The 18,840-nt window shown below is 47.7% G+C and overlaps 1 protein-coding gene across 2 annotated transcripts in view; it reads left to right on the plus strand.

The window, feature by feature from the left end:
* TAF3 (TATA-box binding protein associated factor 3) overlaps window positions 1-18,840 on the plus strand; it is a 140,492-nt gene that overhangs the window by 99,346 nt on the left and 22,306 nt on the right. Inside the window, exon 4 of one of the 2 annotated variants that reach the window (XM_083461070.1) lies at window positions 988-1,073. In XM_083461070.1, coding sequence (XP_083317196.1) covers window positions 988-1,073 — 86 coding nt within the window. The remainder of the gene's footprint in view (window positions 1-987; window positions 1,074-18,840) is intronic. The other variant, XM_083461071.1, reaches the window with a different exon arrangement.

The following is an 18,840-nucleotide window of genomic DNA, read 5'->3' on the forward strand; positions in this document are numbered from 1 at the left end:
TCTATCTATCTATAGAAATATAGCATATGAGGTTTTCTATTGTAGAAGAACACACCAGAGCCAGAATGACTTCAACATGTAAACAAGTTCAAGGGCCATCATTGTATTTATTTCAGATGCGCTTTAGCTTTAACCTACTAGTTAGAATCCTTCCAAGTTTTCCTCTGACTGACCTTGCCTTCTGAAGTTAGGTAGGAGGTGACCAGAGAGGGCCTTTTTAGTTGTGGCACCCAGTATGTGGAATGACCTCCCCAGGAGGGCTCAGCCAAATCCATCTTCCTTTTGACACCAGATGGCCTTTATATTTGGCTTCATCACCTGCATTGAAGGAGGTTGGACTAGATGACCCTCGGGGACCCTTCCAACTCTACACTTCTGTGATTCTAAGAAGACTCTGATTCCTGGTCCTTGGTGCCATTTAGGTTTCATTTCAAACCAAACTTTTGGATTCCAGGTATCTTGGGGATGGAACTATGTCCATTTACACAGCGCAATGTCATACAAAGACAGCACAGTTTTAAAAATTCCAGTTAAATATCACACTAAATCATTCTGTCATGAGGAGTAAATGCAAAATCTGCTGCGCAGCCTTTTCTGATTTTAACCAGAATCTGTTCCGTGGTAGTTACGTGCTTCCTTTCCCGTAAAATACCGTATTTTTTCCCCTCTATAAGACGCACCAGACCACAAGACACACCTAGTTTTGGGAGGAGGAAAACAAGAAAAAAATCTCAGAAGCCAGAACAGCAAGAGGGATCACTTCGCAGTGAAAGCAGCAATCCCTCTTGCTGTTCTGGCTTCTGGGATAGCTGCGCAGCCTGCATTCGCTCCATAAGACGCACACACATTTCCCCTTACTTTTTAGGAGGGAAAAAGTGAGTCTTATAGAGCAAAAAATACGGTAATTTCCTGCAATGTCCCACTGTCAGTGTTACATTTCTCTTTAGGAGATGCAGCCCATTTAACAGTTAAATGTGTTCCCTTTAGCAGATGAAAGTGGAACCTGTTGTTCCTGCGCCGTCTCCCGTGATTCCAAGGCTGACGCTGAGAGTGGGGGCTGGTCAGGACAAGATGTAAGTATAAAATAAACCCCATTTGATAAAATCTTGGTGGTGGGTGGGCTAGGTGCAGTGTCATCCCATTTGTTTATTTCCTCCTCCTGGCAAATCCTGTTTAAAGAACTATTCCCCGATTTCTAATGAATATATTGCCTAGACAAACGTGCGTGCTAATTGGCTTCCGTCATGATTTAGAATGTTTAATTTTGCAACCAAATAGAGCCTTTATACTATTCAGGAGTAAGGGACGTGGGTGGCGCTGTGAGTTAAACCACAGAGCCTAGGACTTGCCGATCAGAAGGTCGGCGGTTCGAATCCCCGCGACAGAGTGAGCTCCCATTGCTCGGTCCCTGCTCCTGCCAACCTAGCAGTTCGAAAGCACGTCAAAGTGCAAGTAGATAAATAGGTACTGCTCCGGCGGGAAGGTAAACAGCGTTTCCGTGCGCTGCTCTGGTTCTCCAGAAGCGGCTTAGTCATGCTGGCCACATGACCTGGAAGCTGTACGCCAGCTCCCTCGGCCAATAAAGTGGGATGAGTGCCGCAACCCCAGAGTCGGCCACGACTGGACCTAATGGTCAGGGGTCCCTTTACCTTTACCTTACTATTCAGGGGTGCCATCTCTGGTCATGCAACTTGCGTGCATAGATTCAGGGCTTCTGTTTGTCTCTCCCTGTACACAGACAAGGACACTAAGCAAGAGCTGTTACTTGAAAAACGAGGTGCCCAAGTGTTTTCTAGAAATGAAGTCTGGTGGTGCAGCCTTCCTTTGTGAAAGGGAAAGGAAATGTCTATGACAGTGGTGGGGAGTTTCCAGCCCATCAGCCTAGTTAGGTTTTCCAGGCCATTTGGAGCACATCCTGCCCCCCATCCCAGTGGCCTGACATCCTATATGACGTCCGGTGCGAGAAGGTTCAAGCTCCCACTAGAAAATGAAAGCCACAGCTAAAAGCAAGAAACTTCTGGAGCAAATCCAAAGGGCACCCATCTCAGTTCTTCCTTTGCCATGTCCACAACTGTCTTGCTTTTATATTCTGCATAATGCACCTTTGTACTTGTGCTGTAGAAAGAGGAGTATCCAAATGGTGCATGCCTCCCTTGCACCACATTCACACTGTCACACTGTTTGTTGTTGTTGCTACTTGGAAGTGGAATTATCCCTGCAGTCGTACTGTACTGTGCTTCCAAAGGGCAGCACGGCTGCAGGGACAACCTTCCCTCCCTCCTCAATTCCAGGTTTGAGAGGAACGCATTCCATTCAGTGGGGGGCATACTTACCATGGTAAGTGGAGTTGTGCCTCGCTCCTGTCAACAATTGTGCTGTAGCGTTCTGCACCAACTGCAGCTTCCAGATCATGCGCGAGGGAAGCCCCACATGGAGTGCATTGCAGTAATCCAGTCTTGAAGTAACCAACACATGAATTACAGTGGTACCTCGGGTTACATACGCTTCAGGTTACATACGCTTCAGGTTACAGACTCCGCTAACCGAGAAATAGTACCTCGGGTTAAGAACTTTGCTTCAGGATGAGAACAGAAATTGTGCAGCGGCGGCAGCAGGAGGCCCCATTAGCTAAAGTAGTGCTTCAGGTTAAGAACAGTTTCAGGTTAAGAACGGACCTCTGGAACAAATTAAGTACGTAACCCGAGGTACCACTGTACTGTGGCAAGGTTTTCCCAGGAATGGCCATAGCTGTTGAACCAGTCGCAGTTGGTAAAAGGCCTTTGTAGCCACTGAAGTTACCTGAGCCTCCCCAAACTGTGAACCTTCTCCTTCAGGGCAAGTGCAACCCCATCCAGGGTTGGCAGCTGTCCCAATTTCTCGGACACGGGAACTATTCACCCACAGTGCCACCATCTTGCCTCACTGCCAGCTCAGGCCTTTTAGGGCAATAACCACCACGGCGTGTAGAATTAACCTCTCGGTTTCTGTGCCTTTAGCATCTTGTGTTGTCAGTATTTACAGAGCCTCTTTTGCCATTTCATTAGTATCTATGTGGGAAGGAGGGAACCGAAATGATGTAGAAACGTCTCTTTTAAAAATAAAAGCTGAAAAGAAGCAGGTTGATTTGAGGGATTTATGCACTCTACCAGAAGGATGGAATTGGAAATTCTTTGCACCAAAAAAGCAGAGCAACACCACTGTGGCGCTGCATCCCTCAGACTGTTTCTATTAAGGTCCGTCAATCCTGTCTTACAGAGCCTTTCCGTACAGATAAGAACATAGCTTGCTTTTTCGGTATTTGGTCGTGTCTGCTTAGACAAACAGCCAGCAAGAGATGGAGATTTCTAATTTCTAACATTTATTTAAAATGTCCATCTAAATTCCTGGCTTTGATTCATCTAAATGGGTGCTTTCGTGCCCAGAGCAGGTGTCTTGTTTTCATCGCTTCTGCAAGTCCCCCCCCCCCCATATATGCCAATTGCCTATTTAAGTCTGCACTTCTTAGTTCTCCTACCTTCTGTGTCCTCTAGCCTCTCTTCCCTCCTTCATCTTGGAGGTGAGGTCAGTAACTTCTCTCACAGTCGTGGAATTAGTAAAAGTCTCCTTGCCCCTTCCTTTCCTGGTCACTTATTTCAGATCACATGTGATTCTTTCTCAGGAGCACCTATATACTTGGCTATTATGCTGTGGTATGAAAGAGATAACAAGTGTTTCCAGACAGCTTAGAATTGGGAACCTTAAGGTCCGACTTCTCCAGTTCTTCAACCTGAACCTGCTCGTGTCTTAAGATAGTCATCAGAGGTGGATAGTGACTGGGGAAAAGTCTCTAGGACTCCACCCTCAAGATACTGACCCAAACCAAAGATCTCTTTGACCACCAGGTGGACATTATCCCTGTCCCCAGACTTTTTTGATCTTGTGGTATGCTAGTCTCTTGTCTCCTGAGCTGCTAAATTGTATGGTTCCTGTTTTATCGTTTATGGATTTGTTTATTTTTAAAATTGCTCTCGTAAGCCACTCTTGTTCAGATTGAACACTGCTGGATCAGGCCAAAGGCCCATCTGGTTTAGCATTTTGTTCTCACAGTGACCAACCAGATCCCTATGGGAACCTGAGCTCAGCAGTGCTTTCCCTACTTGAGATTCCCAACAAGGTGCCAAGAGATTTCTAATAACGCACACTGCTTTGGGCAGTTAACTTTCAGCATGTCTGAGAGTGGGTCTTGGACTTTGCTCTGAGCCTCTTGCCATCTCGCTCTCATACACACACACTCACTCTCACACACAAATTTCTGGGCCCACACTAAAATCCACTCTTCCTCAAGGATGGAAAGCCTTCAGCTCCAGCTAGCAGAGAGCCAGTGTGGTGTAGTGGTTAAGAGCGGTAGTCTCGTAATCTGGGGAACTGGGTTTGCGTCTCCGCTCCTCCACATGCAGCTGCTGGGTGGCCTTGGGCTAGTCACACTTCTTTGAAGTCTCTCAGCCTCACTCACCTCACAGGGTGTTTGTTGTGGGGAAGGAAGGGAAAGGAGAATGTTAGCCGCTTTGAGACTCCTTAAAGGGAGTGAAAGGCGGGATATCAAATCCAAACTCTTCTAGCATGGTCCATGGTCAGTGATGATGAAAGTTGTAGGTGCTAAATGAAGTCTCCCATACCCTGTCAGGAAAAGAACCAGAAGGCAGTAGACTACTACCCGATGGGTCCATGTGCCTTTATGCAAACCCCATTTTCTGGACAAATGTCTTCTCTGCCGCCCTGGGCTCCTTTGGGATGAAGGGCAGGATATACATTTGATAAATAAGTTGCTACTCATTTACTTGTTTTATCAGGGGCACCTTTTCAATCAATGGGGCAGCATTTTGCAAAATAATGGTTAACCATTTATGTATTTGGATAAGCGGTGGGTGATTTGCACCATCTGAAAATAGGCTTTTGCTTGTTTTCATCAGTTCCTTTTTTCACACCCAAGGGATTGCTTATTCCAAGATGGTGCCTGCTATGTTTCATTATATGCATCAACCAAAAACAGATAGAGCGCCTTCATTTCATAACATTTGTCTTACCCACAAGCAAATGCATAAAGTTCATCTACTGAGATTCATATAAGACCCCTGTTACAGCCCTTCTGTTTACTCCAGCCTTCCCTGACCTGCTGTCTTCTAGGTGCAGTTGGACTCTTTAACTTCCACCAGCATGGACATTTTCAGGGTTGGTAAAAGTGGTAGTCCAAAATATCTGACGAACACCAAGCTGGGAAAGGCTGACCTATTCCGCTGGGTGAACCACCAGCAAATAAATATGCACTAACTTATTTAAAAACCGGATTTCCTTTGTCATAATTTAAATGCAGGTTTGGGTCACTAGATATTCAAATCTAGCTCTAGCAAAGTGTAGAGGACATGTTACATCCCAGGTGGTGGTTTCTTGCAAGTGCTTTGACGGCACACTAAAACCAAGTGGAAAATAGATTATAATCAGAGCATTTCTATCTTTGTAGTAAACAATTACAGCAACACTTGCATAAATGCCACATTAGAAGAAATTTACTGGATTCCATTCTAATGCAATTAGAGCTAATTTTGTTCTTTAAATGAATAAAAGGTCAACCAGTAAATCTATTTTATCTCAAGCCCAGGCCTCAATAAATTGTTTTATTTAATTTATTGTGAAAGATCTTATCCTTAATGGATCTGGGACTTATTAGTTTGCTGGGTTTTAGAGAAATCTATGACCGTTTTTTATATGATTTGAATGATCTGCTGGTGCATATGTGTGTGTTTTCCTGTGTTATCAGGCTACAAGATCACTAATTCACTCTCTTTGGGGAGGCATTTAAGATTGGTTATCTGGAAAGGGCTTGTGTGGACTTCTTGAACTTAAATTGCCAATAGATTTTTGAGCAACTAATGTGTATTGTTGTCACAAACTGGCTTTTTTTTTAGAACTATTGTCCGATTAACCTTTTTGCCAGATATATTAATATTTCACACAAAGCCAATGTTTTTTCTGCCAGTGGGATTTCTTTGGCATCCCCATTCACTACTGTAGTTTTAAAAAAAAAATGTTTGACCCAAACCACTGGCCAGTTTCTGGTGGGCTACGAGATGATTACTGGGAATCTTGCAAAGAATGCTGGACTCAGTGGGCCATTATGTTGTCCAATGAAGCAATCATTAAGCAAGAGTTCAGAATCCAATTTAGTTTTACTTTAATCACTGGCGTCAACCTCGCTTTCTCCAGATGTTATTGGACTTCAGCCTCCATTATTGACTGTGTTAACTTGAGGATCTATAACAACATCTGGAGAGTACCAAGTTGGACATGCCTACAACTGATCCTGTGCATTCTTTGAAAACTTAAAGCTCACCAGCTTGGAAGAACATGGCCAGTAATGGTAATACATAGCATTTATATGACGCTGTCAAGTACCGTATTTTTCGCACTATAGGACGCACTTTTTCCCCTCCAAAAATGAAGGGGAAATGTGTGTGCGTCCTATGGTGCGAATGCAGGCTTTCGCTGAAGCCTGGAGAGCGAGAGGGGTCGGTGCGCACCGACCCCTCTCGCTCTCCAGGCTTCAGGAGAGCCCCACCGCCAGCCCCGCAAACTCGGGGGACAGCGGCAGGGGCGCAGCGCGCCTTTGCCGCTGTCCCCCGACTTGGCTACAAGGCTGGCGGGGGGAGAAGCCTGCTCCTCCCCGTCGCCAGCCCCGCAAACTCGGGGGACAGCGGCAGGGGCGCAGCGCGCCTTTGCCGCTGTCCCCCGACTTGGCTACAAGGCTGGCGGGGGGAGAAGCCTGCTCCTCCCCGTCGCCAGCCCCGCAAACTCGGGGGACAGCGGCAGGGGCGCAGCGCGCCTTTGCCGCTGTCCCCCGACTTGGCTACAAGGCTGGCGGGGGGAGAAGCCTGCTCCTCCCCATCGCCAGCCCCGCAAACTCGGGGGACAGCGGCAGGGGCGCAGCGCGCCTTTGCCGCTGTCCCCCGACTTGGCTACAAGGCTGGCGGGGGGAGAAGCCTGCTCCTCCCCGTCGCCAGCCCCGCAAACTCGGGGGACAGCGGCAGGGGCGCAGCGCGCCTTTGCCGCTGTCCCCCGACTTGGCTAGAAGGCTGGCGGGGGGAGAAGCCTGCTCCTCCCCATCGCCAGCCCCGCAAACTCGGGGGACAGCGGGAGAGGCGCAGCGCACCTTTGCCGCTGTCCCCCGACTTGTCTAGAAGGCTGGCGGGGGGAGAAGCCTGCTCCTCCCCGTCGCCAGCCCCGCAAACTCGGGGGACAGCAGCAGGGGCGCAGCGCGCCTTTGCCGCTGTCCCCCGACTTGGCTACAAGGCTGGCGGGGGGAGAAGCCTGCTCCTCCCCGTCGCCAGCCCCGCAAACTCGGGGGACAGCGGCAGGGGCGCAGCGCGCCTTTGCCGCTGTCCCCCGACTTGGCTAGAAGGCTGGCGGGGGGAGAAGCCTGCTCCTCCCCATCGCCAGCCCCGCAAACTCGGGGGACAGCGGGAGAGGCGCAGCGCACCTTTGCCGCTGTCCCCCGACTTGTCTAGAAGGCTGGCGGGGGGAGAAGCCTGCTCCTCCCCGTCGCCAGCCCCGCAAACTTGGGGGACAGCAGCAGGGGCGCAGCGCGCCTTTGCCGCTGTCCCCCGACTTGGCTACAAGGCTGGCGGGGGGAGAAGCCTGCTCCTCCCCGTCGCCAGCCCCGCAAACTCGGGGGACAGCGGCAGGGGCGCAGCGCGCCTTTGCCACTGTCCCCCGACTTGGCTACAAGGCTGGCGGGGGGAGAAGCCTGCTCCTCCCCATCGCCAGCCCCGCAAACTCGGGGGACAGCGGCAGGGGCGCAGCGCGCCTTTGCCGCTGTCCCCCGACTTGGCTACAAGGCTGGCGGGGGGAGAAGCCTGCTCCTCCCCGTCGCCAGCCCCGCAAACTCGGGGGACAGCGGGAGAGGCGCAACGCGCCTTTGCCGCTGTCCCCCGACTTGTCTAGAAGGCTGGCGGGGGGAGAAGCCTGCTCCTCCCCGTCGCCAGCCCCGCAAACTCGGGGGACAGCGGCAGGGGCGCAGCGCGCCTTTGCCGCTGTCCCCCGACTTGGCTAGAAGGCTGGCGGGGGGAGAAGCCTGCTCCTCCCCGTCGCCAGCCCCGCAAACTCGGGAGACAGCGGCAGGGGCGCAGCGCGCCCTTCCCGCTGTCCCCCGACTTGGTTAGAAGGCTGGCGGGGGGGAGCCTGGTTTTGCGGGAGGCGGGGGAATTCCCCCGCCTCCCAGGAAAGCCAGGAGAAGCCGTGCAGCCCTTTTAAAAGACACGCGGCTTCTGCCGGTTTTGCGGGAGGTGGGGGAATCCCCCCGCCTCCCAGGAAACCAGGAGAAGCCGTGCAGCCCTTTTAAAAGGCGCGCAGCTTCTGCCGGTTTTGCGGGAGGTGAGGGAATCCCCCCGCCTCCCAGGAAAGCCAGGAGAAGCCGTGCAGCCCTTTTAAAAGGCGCGCGGCTTCTGCCGGTTTTGCGGGAGGTGGGGGAATCCCCCCGCCTCCCAGGAAACCAGGAGAAGCCGTGCAGCCCTTTTAAAAGGCGTGCGGCTTCTGCCGGTTTTGCGGGAGGTGGGGGAATCCCCCCACCTCCCAGGAAAGCCAGGAGAAGCCGCGATCTCTTTAAAGGGTTTGCACGGCTTCTGCAGGCTTTTGGGAGAGGTGAGGGAATCCCCCCACCTCCCAGTAAAGCCAGGAAAGCCCTGTGCAGCCCCTCCGCCAAGGAGAGGCTGCACGGGGCTAAAGGGGAAGCCAAAACAGCGAGCGGGATCCATCCCGCTCGCTGCCTTGGCTTCCTCCATAGCTGCGCGCAACCCCTCTGCCAAGGAGAGGCTGCACGGGGCTATGGATTCTTTAGCCCCACGCAGCCTCTTCCGGGAGGGAGAGGCTGCACGGGGCTAGGGGAAGCCAAAACAGCGAGCGGGATCCATCCCGCTCGCTGCCTTGGCTTGATCCATAGCTGCACGCAACCCCTCCGGCAGGGAGAGGTTGTGTGCAGCCTGTACGCTGCTCTTTGGGGCTGGGGGGGGGGAAAGATTTTTTTTCTTGAATTCCCCCCCTAAAAACTGGGTGCGCCCTATGGTCCGGTGCGCCCTTTGGTGCGAAAAATACGGTAGTCAAAATTTTTCAGAAAACCTTGCAACTATCTTTGAAAGGCAGGTTGGGGTTATTGTCCTCATACTGCAGAGAGGAAAACTGAGGTTGAAAGAGAATTGCTTGACCAAGAGGTGAGATTATTTATCACTGTAGCACAGTAATTTTCGACGCTCGTACAGTGTTTGCCTTCAATAGAGAGAATCATGAATAAGATCTGTGTGACCAAGGTGAAGCTCTAGAATAAAATTTTACAAAGCTTTTACAAAGTTTACGAAATATTTTAAACGTTTATATTTTAAATTTAAAAACGGATTTTAATATTTTGAATCCATATAACAATGTATGGATATTTCACAGCAGTACAGTTTGATTTTGTCTTTATGGGATATATCTATCTATATCTATCTATATATGCTCATTTCTGCATTGCAGCGCCTGCACAAAGTAGGAAATTTCACATGAGCAGAGCCTGCAATAATTTCACACCCTGTTCAGCAATTGCATTTGCCATGGTTGCAGTAGAGTTTGCTGTGGTCCAACGCACAAAGTGTGACAGGTTGGCAGAGTGGACATGCACCAGGGGAGCTATGGCAAATTGCAGATCCCTAGCGCCTGCACCCCAGAGTTAGAAGGTATGGATTTAACAGAAGAGAAAATCCCCAAGGTGAAGTGGTGCTAAGGAACTATTAAGCCTTGAGAAGCTTTGACTCTGACTCAAAATGACCAAGACTGGGCAATACAAAAAGCAGGACAAACATAAGGGGAATAACTAGATCCTTATAGAGGCGCATATAAGATTTTTTGGGGGAGGGTTGTGTTACGCTCAGGTGCTGCAGAGCAGTGTAGTTGTAGTCCAGCGATTCTTATAAATTTAAAACACTCAGAATGTGTCTTAGGATCCCTTCTTCATCCTGGGCTCCTGGTGGGACAATGGTCCTCCTCTGAAAGGGCGAATAAGTAAGCCATTGTAAGGTTTCTTTTGAACTCAGTGTGCCATTTAGCGACAAGTTATTCAGACTTTGGTAATTTAGATTACTGGCTTCATAGTGTTTGCCCACAATAGCCAAATAATGGGGCTCATTAAGCTCCCTGTGTAGGCCTATCCAAATTGTGTTTGCCTCTAACCTTGGCTCTCCATGTGTGGCTGGGGAGGGGAGGGTTGCCTCTTTATTGACTTGTCAGGCAGCGGGATTCCGTTACAGGCCAAGCCGCCCGCGACCCATTCCATTTAGTTCCTTGTTTTGTGGTGGGGAAACAGGTAAAGGGATCCCGGTGGAAAGCCCCTCCTCCTGCACGTTTTTATGAATCGGACCACTGTTTGCCGCAGTTAGGGCACCGTGACCAAATCTTCCACAAGCTGTAACGCAAGCAGGAGGGAGCTATTGTGGGACGCAGCTGCGGGCAGTGTTGGTTACCCCGCGAGACACTTCCCATTCAGCAGAAAGCTCTGGAGGAGAACTTGACTGTGGAATTAAATAGGAAGACAGGGAACAAGTGATACCTTGGGGTGGGGTGGGGGAGAGAGAGAGAGAAAGCGGTAGAAGGCTTTAAGGCACAGCTGGGGTGGGAGACAGTGCGGACTTGGCAGCCAATGTCTTCTGTTGATTACAAACCTAATGGCGAGCCCAATTATTGCACAAAGGAGCACTTAGCAGTGAATGGCTAAGCGCTAATGGTGGGATAACAGAATTGAAACTTTAGTGTGTCCCATTTTTCAGCCTTTCCCCTGGATCTCGAAAGGAGAATAGACTGGCTAAAAGCTACTTAGTGATAGAATTTTTCTTCAGGCTGGCATCTTTTGGGGGAGAAAAGGTGTTAAGCTGACAGATTGCGTGGTCCCAACGTTTAGCACTGATTCGGTTCATTTTAATTCGTCTGCTTTGTGGCTGTTGTGATATATATTATTACCTTGCCCAGAGACTCCCAGGGATAAGATAAGTTAAAAATCTTCTCTCTTTTTTTATATGTAGAAATGAGAGGGAGAGGAAATGAAACGGCACATTGTCATGGAAGGCTTGGGAATGTTCCTCATGTGTGGACCTTTTCTCCCTTCCTTTCCTAAAAACATGCAGTTAAATGAACAGAAAGAGGCAGCAGACTTGGATCCCTTTCCTTTTGTCTGGCCTTTTCAGTCCACAGTGGGAGTGAATGCTCCTCATTGTAGGCGCTGTGCTTGAGGGTATTAGCAAAGTCTGTCCTATCTCATCAGTATATTGTAAGTTCAAATAGACATCTCTGGCTGCTGGTCAATGGCCAGCTCTGTCTCTGTGATGTCTAAAAAGGGGGTTTCTGCCTAACTCCTCTCATTCAAACCATTACCCTTGAGATCAGGTTAGCCTATATGCAAGTGGGAGCTTCTTTCAGTTCTGGAGAAAAGTGGATGTCTTATTAGAGGGACTCCAGGGATACCCATTTCTCAGAACAGGAAGGGCAGCTCTCCATGACTTGTAGACAAGAGGATTTGAACCTTATCGGCGCTGTGGGTTAAACCACAGAGCCTAGGACTTGCCGATCAGAAGGTCGGCAGTTCGAATCCCCGCGATGGGGTGAGCTCCCGTTGCTCGGTCCCTGCTCCTGCCAATCTAGCATTTCGAAAGCACGTCAAAGTGCAAGTAGATAAATTTGCTCTGGCGGGAAGGTAAACGGCTTTTCCGTGCGCTGTTCTGGTTCGCCAGAAGCGGCTTAGTCATGCTGGCCACATGACCCGGAAGCTGCACGCCGGCTCCCTCGGCTGATAAAGCGAGATGAGCGCTGCAACCCCAGAGTCAGCACAACTGGACCTAATTGTCAGGGGTCCCTTTACCTTTACTTTACATGTATCCTAAGGAGGGAGGGGAGATGCTATTGAGTGCTTAACTGGTGACTGGGAGTGGCCACCGGGACCATATAACACCGGTCCTGAGAGATCTGCATTGGCTCCCAGTACCTTTCCGAGCACAATTCAAAGTGTTGGTGCTGACCTTTAAAGCCCTAAACAGCCTCGGTCCTGTATACCTGAAGGAGCATCTCCATCCCCATCATTCAGCCCGGACACTGAGATCCAGCGCCGAGGGCCTTCTGGCGGTCCCCTCATTGCGAAAAGTGCGCTTACAGGGAACCAGGCAGAGGGCCTTCTCGGTAGTGGCACCCGCCCTGTGGAACGCCCTCTCATCAGATGTCAAGGAAATAAGCAGCTATCCTATTTTTAAAAGACATCTGAAGGCAGCCCTGTTTAGGGAAGTTTTTAATATTTAATGCTGTATTGTTTTTAACATTCGATTAGGAGGCGCCCAGAGTGGCTGGGGAAACTCAGCCAGATGGGCGGGGTATAAATAATAACTCTTTCACTCACCTCCACCACACTTTTGATTACCAAATAAAATTTCCCAGTAGAGATTGTTGGTTTACTCCAGGACATTATCAACGCTTAATCTCAGGGTCGTGGGTTTGATCCCCACATTGGGCGAAAATATTCCTGTATTGCAGGGGGCTGTCCCTCGTGGTGCCGTCCAACTCTGCAGATTCTATAGTTCTGTTATCTCAGAATGTATGTCAAGTAGCACATATGTTCAGATGCAACATTTGGAAATAAAGGATGTACTGTGAAAGCGAAGGCATGGGTGGGGGCAAATTATACAATGAGCGGTTTTGTTTCCATATTATTCCCAGTATAGAAATATCTGCAGTCTATATTTGTGGTAATGCATACATATCCAAAGCTTGGGCAGGGGAGGGAAATTATTTTTATATATGTAGCTTGTCATCAGCATCCATTATTACCAGTGTTCGAAACTACCATTGTTCTAGGCTCATTTTGCAGCAGGGAATTTCATTAGCGCAAGTGGTTTCTGAGCTCTTGGCACAGTACTGCGCCTAGGATTTCAGATTAAAACTGCAGAGTGGAAGGAAAGGAGGACCATTTTCTGCCTCCTCACTTCCAGCCACTCTCTGAAGACTGGAGAAGAGACCTTCTTAAGAATATTAAGTGGGTGGGCAGGGGAAGGACTAGACCATGTGAAAAACGAACGTAATATTTTACCTGCGGTTCATTCATTTTCAGCTTTGCATTCTTGTTATTAAAGAAATGTGCCTTGTCGTTCCATTGCTGCGCCCATAACCTCGGGTTTAAGGTGCCATTTAGATCCTAGCTTTCATATCTTGATTTCTAACACTGATTATTACTTTATTCTTAAACTAAATGTGACAGGGATGCTCCCCACAAATCCATGATCAAATGATGTCCAGTGGGGATGGGTGTTTCAGATAAGGAAGGCATTCCTTGTTTGCATGTTTAGATTACTGAGGAACCCATAAAGGTGTGAGCACCCCCAAAGTCCCTTCCCAGCAGGCTTAGGTCTAGAGTTGCTCAAACTCTGGGTTGAATCTGGGTTGGGAAAGGCAGCCTCAGAACTGATAGGGCCTGCCACTTCTGACAAGGGCAAGCTGTGCTTCATGCAGTAGTTTTCTCTGTCCTCCTCACACAATGGTAAAGTGTGAGGATTGCACATAGGCTGCTCAGGTAGCAGGTGAGATGGTTGCAAGGCCTGCATATTATGGTTGCAGAAGTCTGCATATTATGCCTCGTGACCAAGAGAACCAGGCCATCTTTTCTTTCCGAGTAGATGTTTGCAGTAAATTATGCTGTTGTAGATAACGTTGCCATTTCCAGAAGGTTTAAATAATCACCCTTTTAGCTTTCTCCTGAAGGCAACCTGGATTTTAAGCGTGAGAACATGTCCCAGTGTTGATTTAGGTCCTCTTGCCTCCTTTTAATTACAGAAGCCACCGCACCAATTATGCCGCTGGGTTGTGTTAGGTGGGGGAGCAGGTGCAAAATTATTTTCATTTTGTTGTTGGGCCGCACTCAAGCAGTGACTCCCAAAGTGAATCCATAAAGACGTTTGAGTCATTGGGAAGAAAAGACCAATTACTTGGATGCAAGATTCTTTGATTCTGCTCTCTGTTGCACAAGAGTGACGGAGGCGCGCTTGTGTGTGATGTGTACATCTCAATTATAAAAAATAATAATAAATGAGAGAGCTTCAGGCAAGTTGAGACATATACCTGCCTGAGCAGAGCTCCATGCACAAACGAGTCGGAGCCAACCAAACACTTACCATGCCAAGGCCACAGAACTGAAGGTGGATGCCTGCAGGATTTCTTCATTACAAGCTTGGTGGCACAGGGAAGAGCTCTCCTAACATTCCTCCCTCAAATGTAGTTAATGTTCCCTACACCTACCAATATGGTGTGGCCAAGGGTGCTCGAGAACAGCTTGAAACATGTTTGCTAGTACACATCAGTGTTTCCTGCAGGGCAAACGCAGTGTGGGCAACAGACAAACATAGCCGCACATCTTTGGCTCCTTAGTTACATATGTCTGGGAACCAGAATTGTGCCAAGGCCCCCAGCCGCAGATGCAGAGGTGTGGGCAACATTCTTGCGCTTGCTTCAGAGAAACACCCAGAACCTGTTGTGCAGAGTTTGCATTCAAGCACAGTTTTATTTTTGAAAGGGCATCACGCAGCAGGGGTATTTTATTTCACTTTGTAGAGGCACAGGACTGTGGTTTACAGTGTGCAGCTGGTCTTTCCGTGAAGACCTGGCAGACACTTTCAGGAGAGTGGTGTCTCTTAGTTGACCCAACCTTCCTCCTCGATTTGTGTACCTTGATTTGGGTATTTGTTGCAGGTGAGGTGCTGGGCCATCCCCAGGTACACTGGTGCCAACATTGTACTTCTTTAGGCGTCTTTAAGTGTCTTTCCTCTGTAACCACATCTTTGGCCTTTAAGTATCTGTGGCATTTAAGAACTGGGTGGGATGCTTTTAATGCACTTCTCTTTCCTCTCGATTTTAACGTCTCTAGGCAGGGGGTTGCCTGTTTATTTGTTTGGTTGTAAGTAGCTTCAGGTTACCCGGCGAAAGATAAAGCAAATAACAAATTCTAATCATCACCATCATCCCCTGCCTCTTCCTGAGCAGTGCAAAAGAGTATCTATGGGCCTCCTTCAGTTGTACTTCTGTTGATAGTAAATAAGGCAGTCTCTGTAGTTATTGCCCTGCTTATAGGTTGGTACAGATTTGGTGGTGGTAGCAAATCAGCTGGGGGGGTTGTTTTTCTTAGGCCTCTTGCTTCCTTTGGGGTCCACCTCCCTTGAACCATAGGAATGTCAGAAGCTGCTGTCTACCCTTGGTTCATCTATTCAGTTCACTGACTGCCAGCGGCTGCCCAAGGTTTCAGATGGTTGGGGACATTCCCAGCTGCACCTGGAGATGATCAGACCAAATGCTGCACCATTGAGTTACCACCCTTCCCCAAGGACTCATGGTCTTATACCACCTGCCACCCTCTTATTGTCAGCCTACTTCACCCCAAACCCATGTGGAGAGAAAATGTCATATCCCAAACACTTGACTTGTGTGAGCAAGCATCCATGTTGTAGATAGCTGCTATTTTGGAGCTCCACTTTGACTTTTGGAAGCATACTTCTAGAACTGGTGGCGTTCAGTTACAGTTGCTAGGTACTTTTTCAGAATGGCTTTCTGCGTTTGACTTAAAGTTCAGTTCCCGAAGCATGAAGACGTCCCCTGTCTAGTTGGATGTGAGATAGTGCCATGTAAGTCTCAGAGGTCATATCAATCAGAAAGCACGACAAGAGCTTTATTGGGTCTTAAACAAGAACAGAACAGCAACAGGAAGCTCCAGCCCTTCACCCGGATTCAACTAAGTTCATTGCCGCCTCATGGCTAAACTGTATAATGACACTTTCTACACGTCTCTCCCTTTAGATTTAAAGAAAAGCAAGTTGAAACATCTGGTGGTTCACCCATTCAGTCACTCATATCTAAAAAACTCAAAGGTTTCTGAATAACTCAGCAGGAGTGAATGACCTTCTGAGTAGTAACATTGCTGTCCGGTCCTTCAGGATGGCTCTGGCAGAATCTCAGTAAATAATCCTGGAGTTTGGGAAACTACTCGTGCATTTGGTGATTGTACCTTTTCAGGAATAAGATGATGGTGTTGGGCTTCACTGTGTTGATCTCCCTACATAATATTATCTGTGTGTTTCCTCATGTCTTCCATGTACTTGGAGTTTGCTATGCTACTAATATTGTAGTTCCGACACTAAATTGCAGCAGTTGTAGAAATGTTCGTTACCTCTCCTGCCTAATCTGAAACAGCACTTTTCCCCCTAGGTCAAGCCACTTTGGAATGAGATTCTTCTATGGAGTTGGAAGCCGTGTTTGTATTTATTCTCTCATTAGCTACTGGATATAGCCCAGAATTGCTATCAGTAGAGTTGATCTGGAACTTACATGAGAAATGCATGGGTCTTTCTGTCTCTCTGAAGTCTGTCCAGCTCTCTATAGCTCACCTTTTGTTTGAGTTCAATAGTAAAGGCCAGTGGTAATGTGGTGGAAATTGAAGGATATCTGGAACGTCTGGAATTCTGATCCTATAATAGGGTTGCATGGTCCGTCACAAGTTCATCCAGTGCACCAAAGCAAACAAAAGTATTTTTCAGTTGAGCAACAACACTACAGCAGGTAATTCCAAGAAAAGGGCGTATATCAATATGCATTGAATAGTAATCAATAACAGCTGAATAATATTGGCATCCCAGATGCGCAATTGCCAGCTGTTGGCTTTTTACAAGGCCTGTTGGGTAACAGTGCGGTGATTAAAGGTTCCTTTTGTCTGTGTTGATCTATTTCTTCGGCAGTAATCTCAAGATAAGATTTTGTTCTCTATGTCATTTCCAGTATCAGCCCCCCATACTTTCTGCTTGGCTTAGATAAGGACTTGGATTTCCTTCATAGACGGTGACACATCAATATGATTTCCTTCTGTTCCTAAGTAGATAGATAGATAGAGCCTTTAATTCATTCATTAGTCCATGGTTAGCAAGGTACTTTCTAGTCATCTCTGAAACATTGCTGAAGTATGCTGATTTGATACGGAGTAAGATTTCTTGAAGTTCTGGGCCTCCGTGAATAGCCTGTTTTCAGTTGCTGATGAAGAAGCATACACAGCATGGACAAAAGCCTCAGTGTCCTCCATTGACTTGTGTCTATTTGCATTGTGCAACTGTGTGATGAGGTGTCCATTAATGACCAGCTTCTTTCTTATTAGAAGGCACACAGGTACTGTAATTGTGCTTGGTCCAGATCTTTCCCTTAATCAAGGTCAACAAGGATTCTTGGACTGTGAAGAGTCTTCAAGAAGATACATTGCATTGGTATCTGTAGAAGGCTTCACTTGCCCGCAGCCTAGGAAGATACCCCTTTTCAAGTTATGTTTTGTGCTTTTCTGCTTTAATAACAGTTCTGTATCAGAATGTGACTGTCTTCATTCTGAAAATTGCACAAAAAGTAGAATTTCACTTTCTAGCTGCTTGCTTCAGCAGTAACCATTGTGGGAATTGTTTGCATCATAAAGCTAAGACTGAGGTATTAAACCCCATTTCGTTTTTCTTTGTAAAGGCAGTCTCTTGCTTTGGTAGAAACACTAGATTTCAGTGACTGGTTTAGTGATTGTGCCTCTGCGGAGAAAGATGCTGTGCCATTTTCCCTTAGTCTTATTAGAAATCCATTAGTTCAAAACTTGGACTTCTGGCTTCTCCTTCTTCTTTGGCGATCACTCATAGCCAAGTAAGATTGTCTTCTATAAACAAGGTTTTAACAGTGAGTCCATAAGTGACTGTGGAGGCCAATTCTGGATCCACACATCCTTCCACAGTGGGGACATTGGTTTCCAGGCGGGAGTTGATCATGGTGTGGATTTGCTGAACGTGCCTTCCTCTTAGCACGTTTCTCCCTTGTGCCCTGAGTTCGAGTGTCTTCAAAGCCTATGACATCTTTGGTAAAGGCTGTTCTCCAATTGGAGCGCTCACAGGCAAGTGTTTCCCAGTTGTTGGTGTTTATACCTTTTTTTTTTTAGATTTGCCTTGAGACAGTCTTTAAACCTCTTTTGTCAACCACCAGCACTATGCTTTCCATTTTAAAGTTCAGAATAGAGTAGATGCTTTGGAAGACAATAATCAGGCATCCACACAACATGACCAGTCCAATGAAGTTGATGTTGAAGAATCATTGCTTCAACACTAGTGACCGTTGCTTCTTCCAGTACACTTCTGACATAGTCATGTCATAGAAGGCTAGAAGACACATTAGTCAGGATGCTAGAGAAGAACTTTATCACCTCTCTTAAACAAGAAATGGAAGCAACAGGAAACTTCTGGTGCTACTCAGGAAATTGGCTGCTGCCACCTAGTGACAAAACCAGGGGTATGAAACAAAATGGATTCTGTGGGCCATTTTAACGGGTGTACAGGACCTCATATGATCTTAGGTGGTTGCATGGGCTTATCTTCAGTCTTAGCGCTAAGCACCACAGTGCTAAGTAAGGTAAGTCTTAGTGCTTTGGTGCTTAGTGCTTTGACCGGAGAGAAGATATTCCTTATCTCTTACCTTATTGCTTTGATCAGAGATAACAGGTCTCCACACCTTATATATTATGTCAAGGGACTAATATGTTGGTGTGGTTTGGCCAAAATGGCCAAAATTAGTGACTTATCAGACCTAATTAGGAGTATGGGTTTGAGGTTCCCTGCTGCTGCAGTAAACTATATAATGTCACTATCCACAAAGGCAGACATGCACAGCTAATTCTTTTTGTGTATTTGGTGTTGATAACTATCGAAATAGGTCCTCGAGCAGTCATTTCTCTGAGTCTTTCAAAGCACGCCCCGAACC

The sequence above is a fragment of the Podarcis liolepis genome, assembly GCF_965112155.1.
Source record: "Podarcis liolepis genome assembly, chromosome: 10".
Lineage (NCBI taxonomy): Eukaryota > Metazoa > Chordata > Lepidosauria > Squamata > Lacertidae > Podarcis > Podarcis liolepis.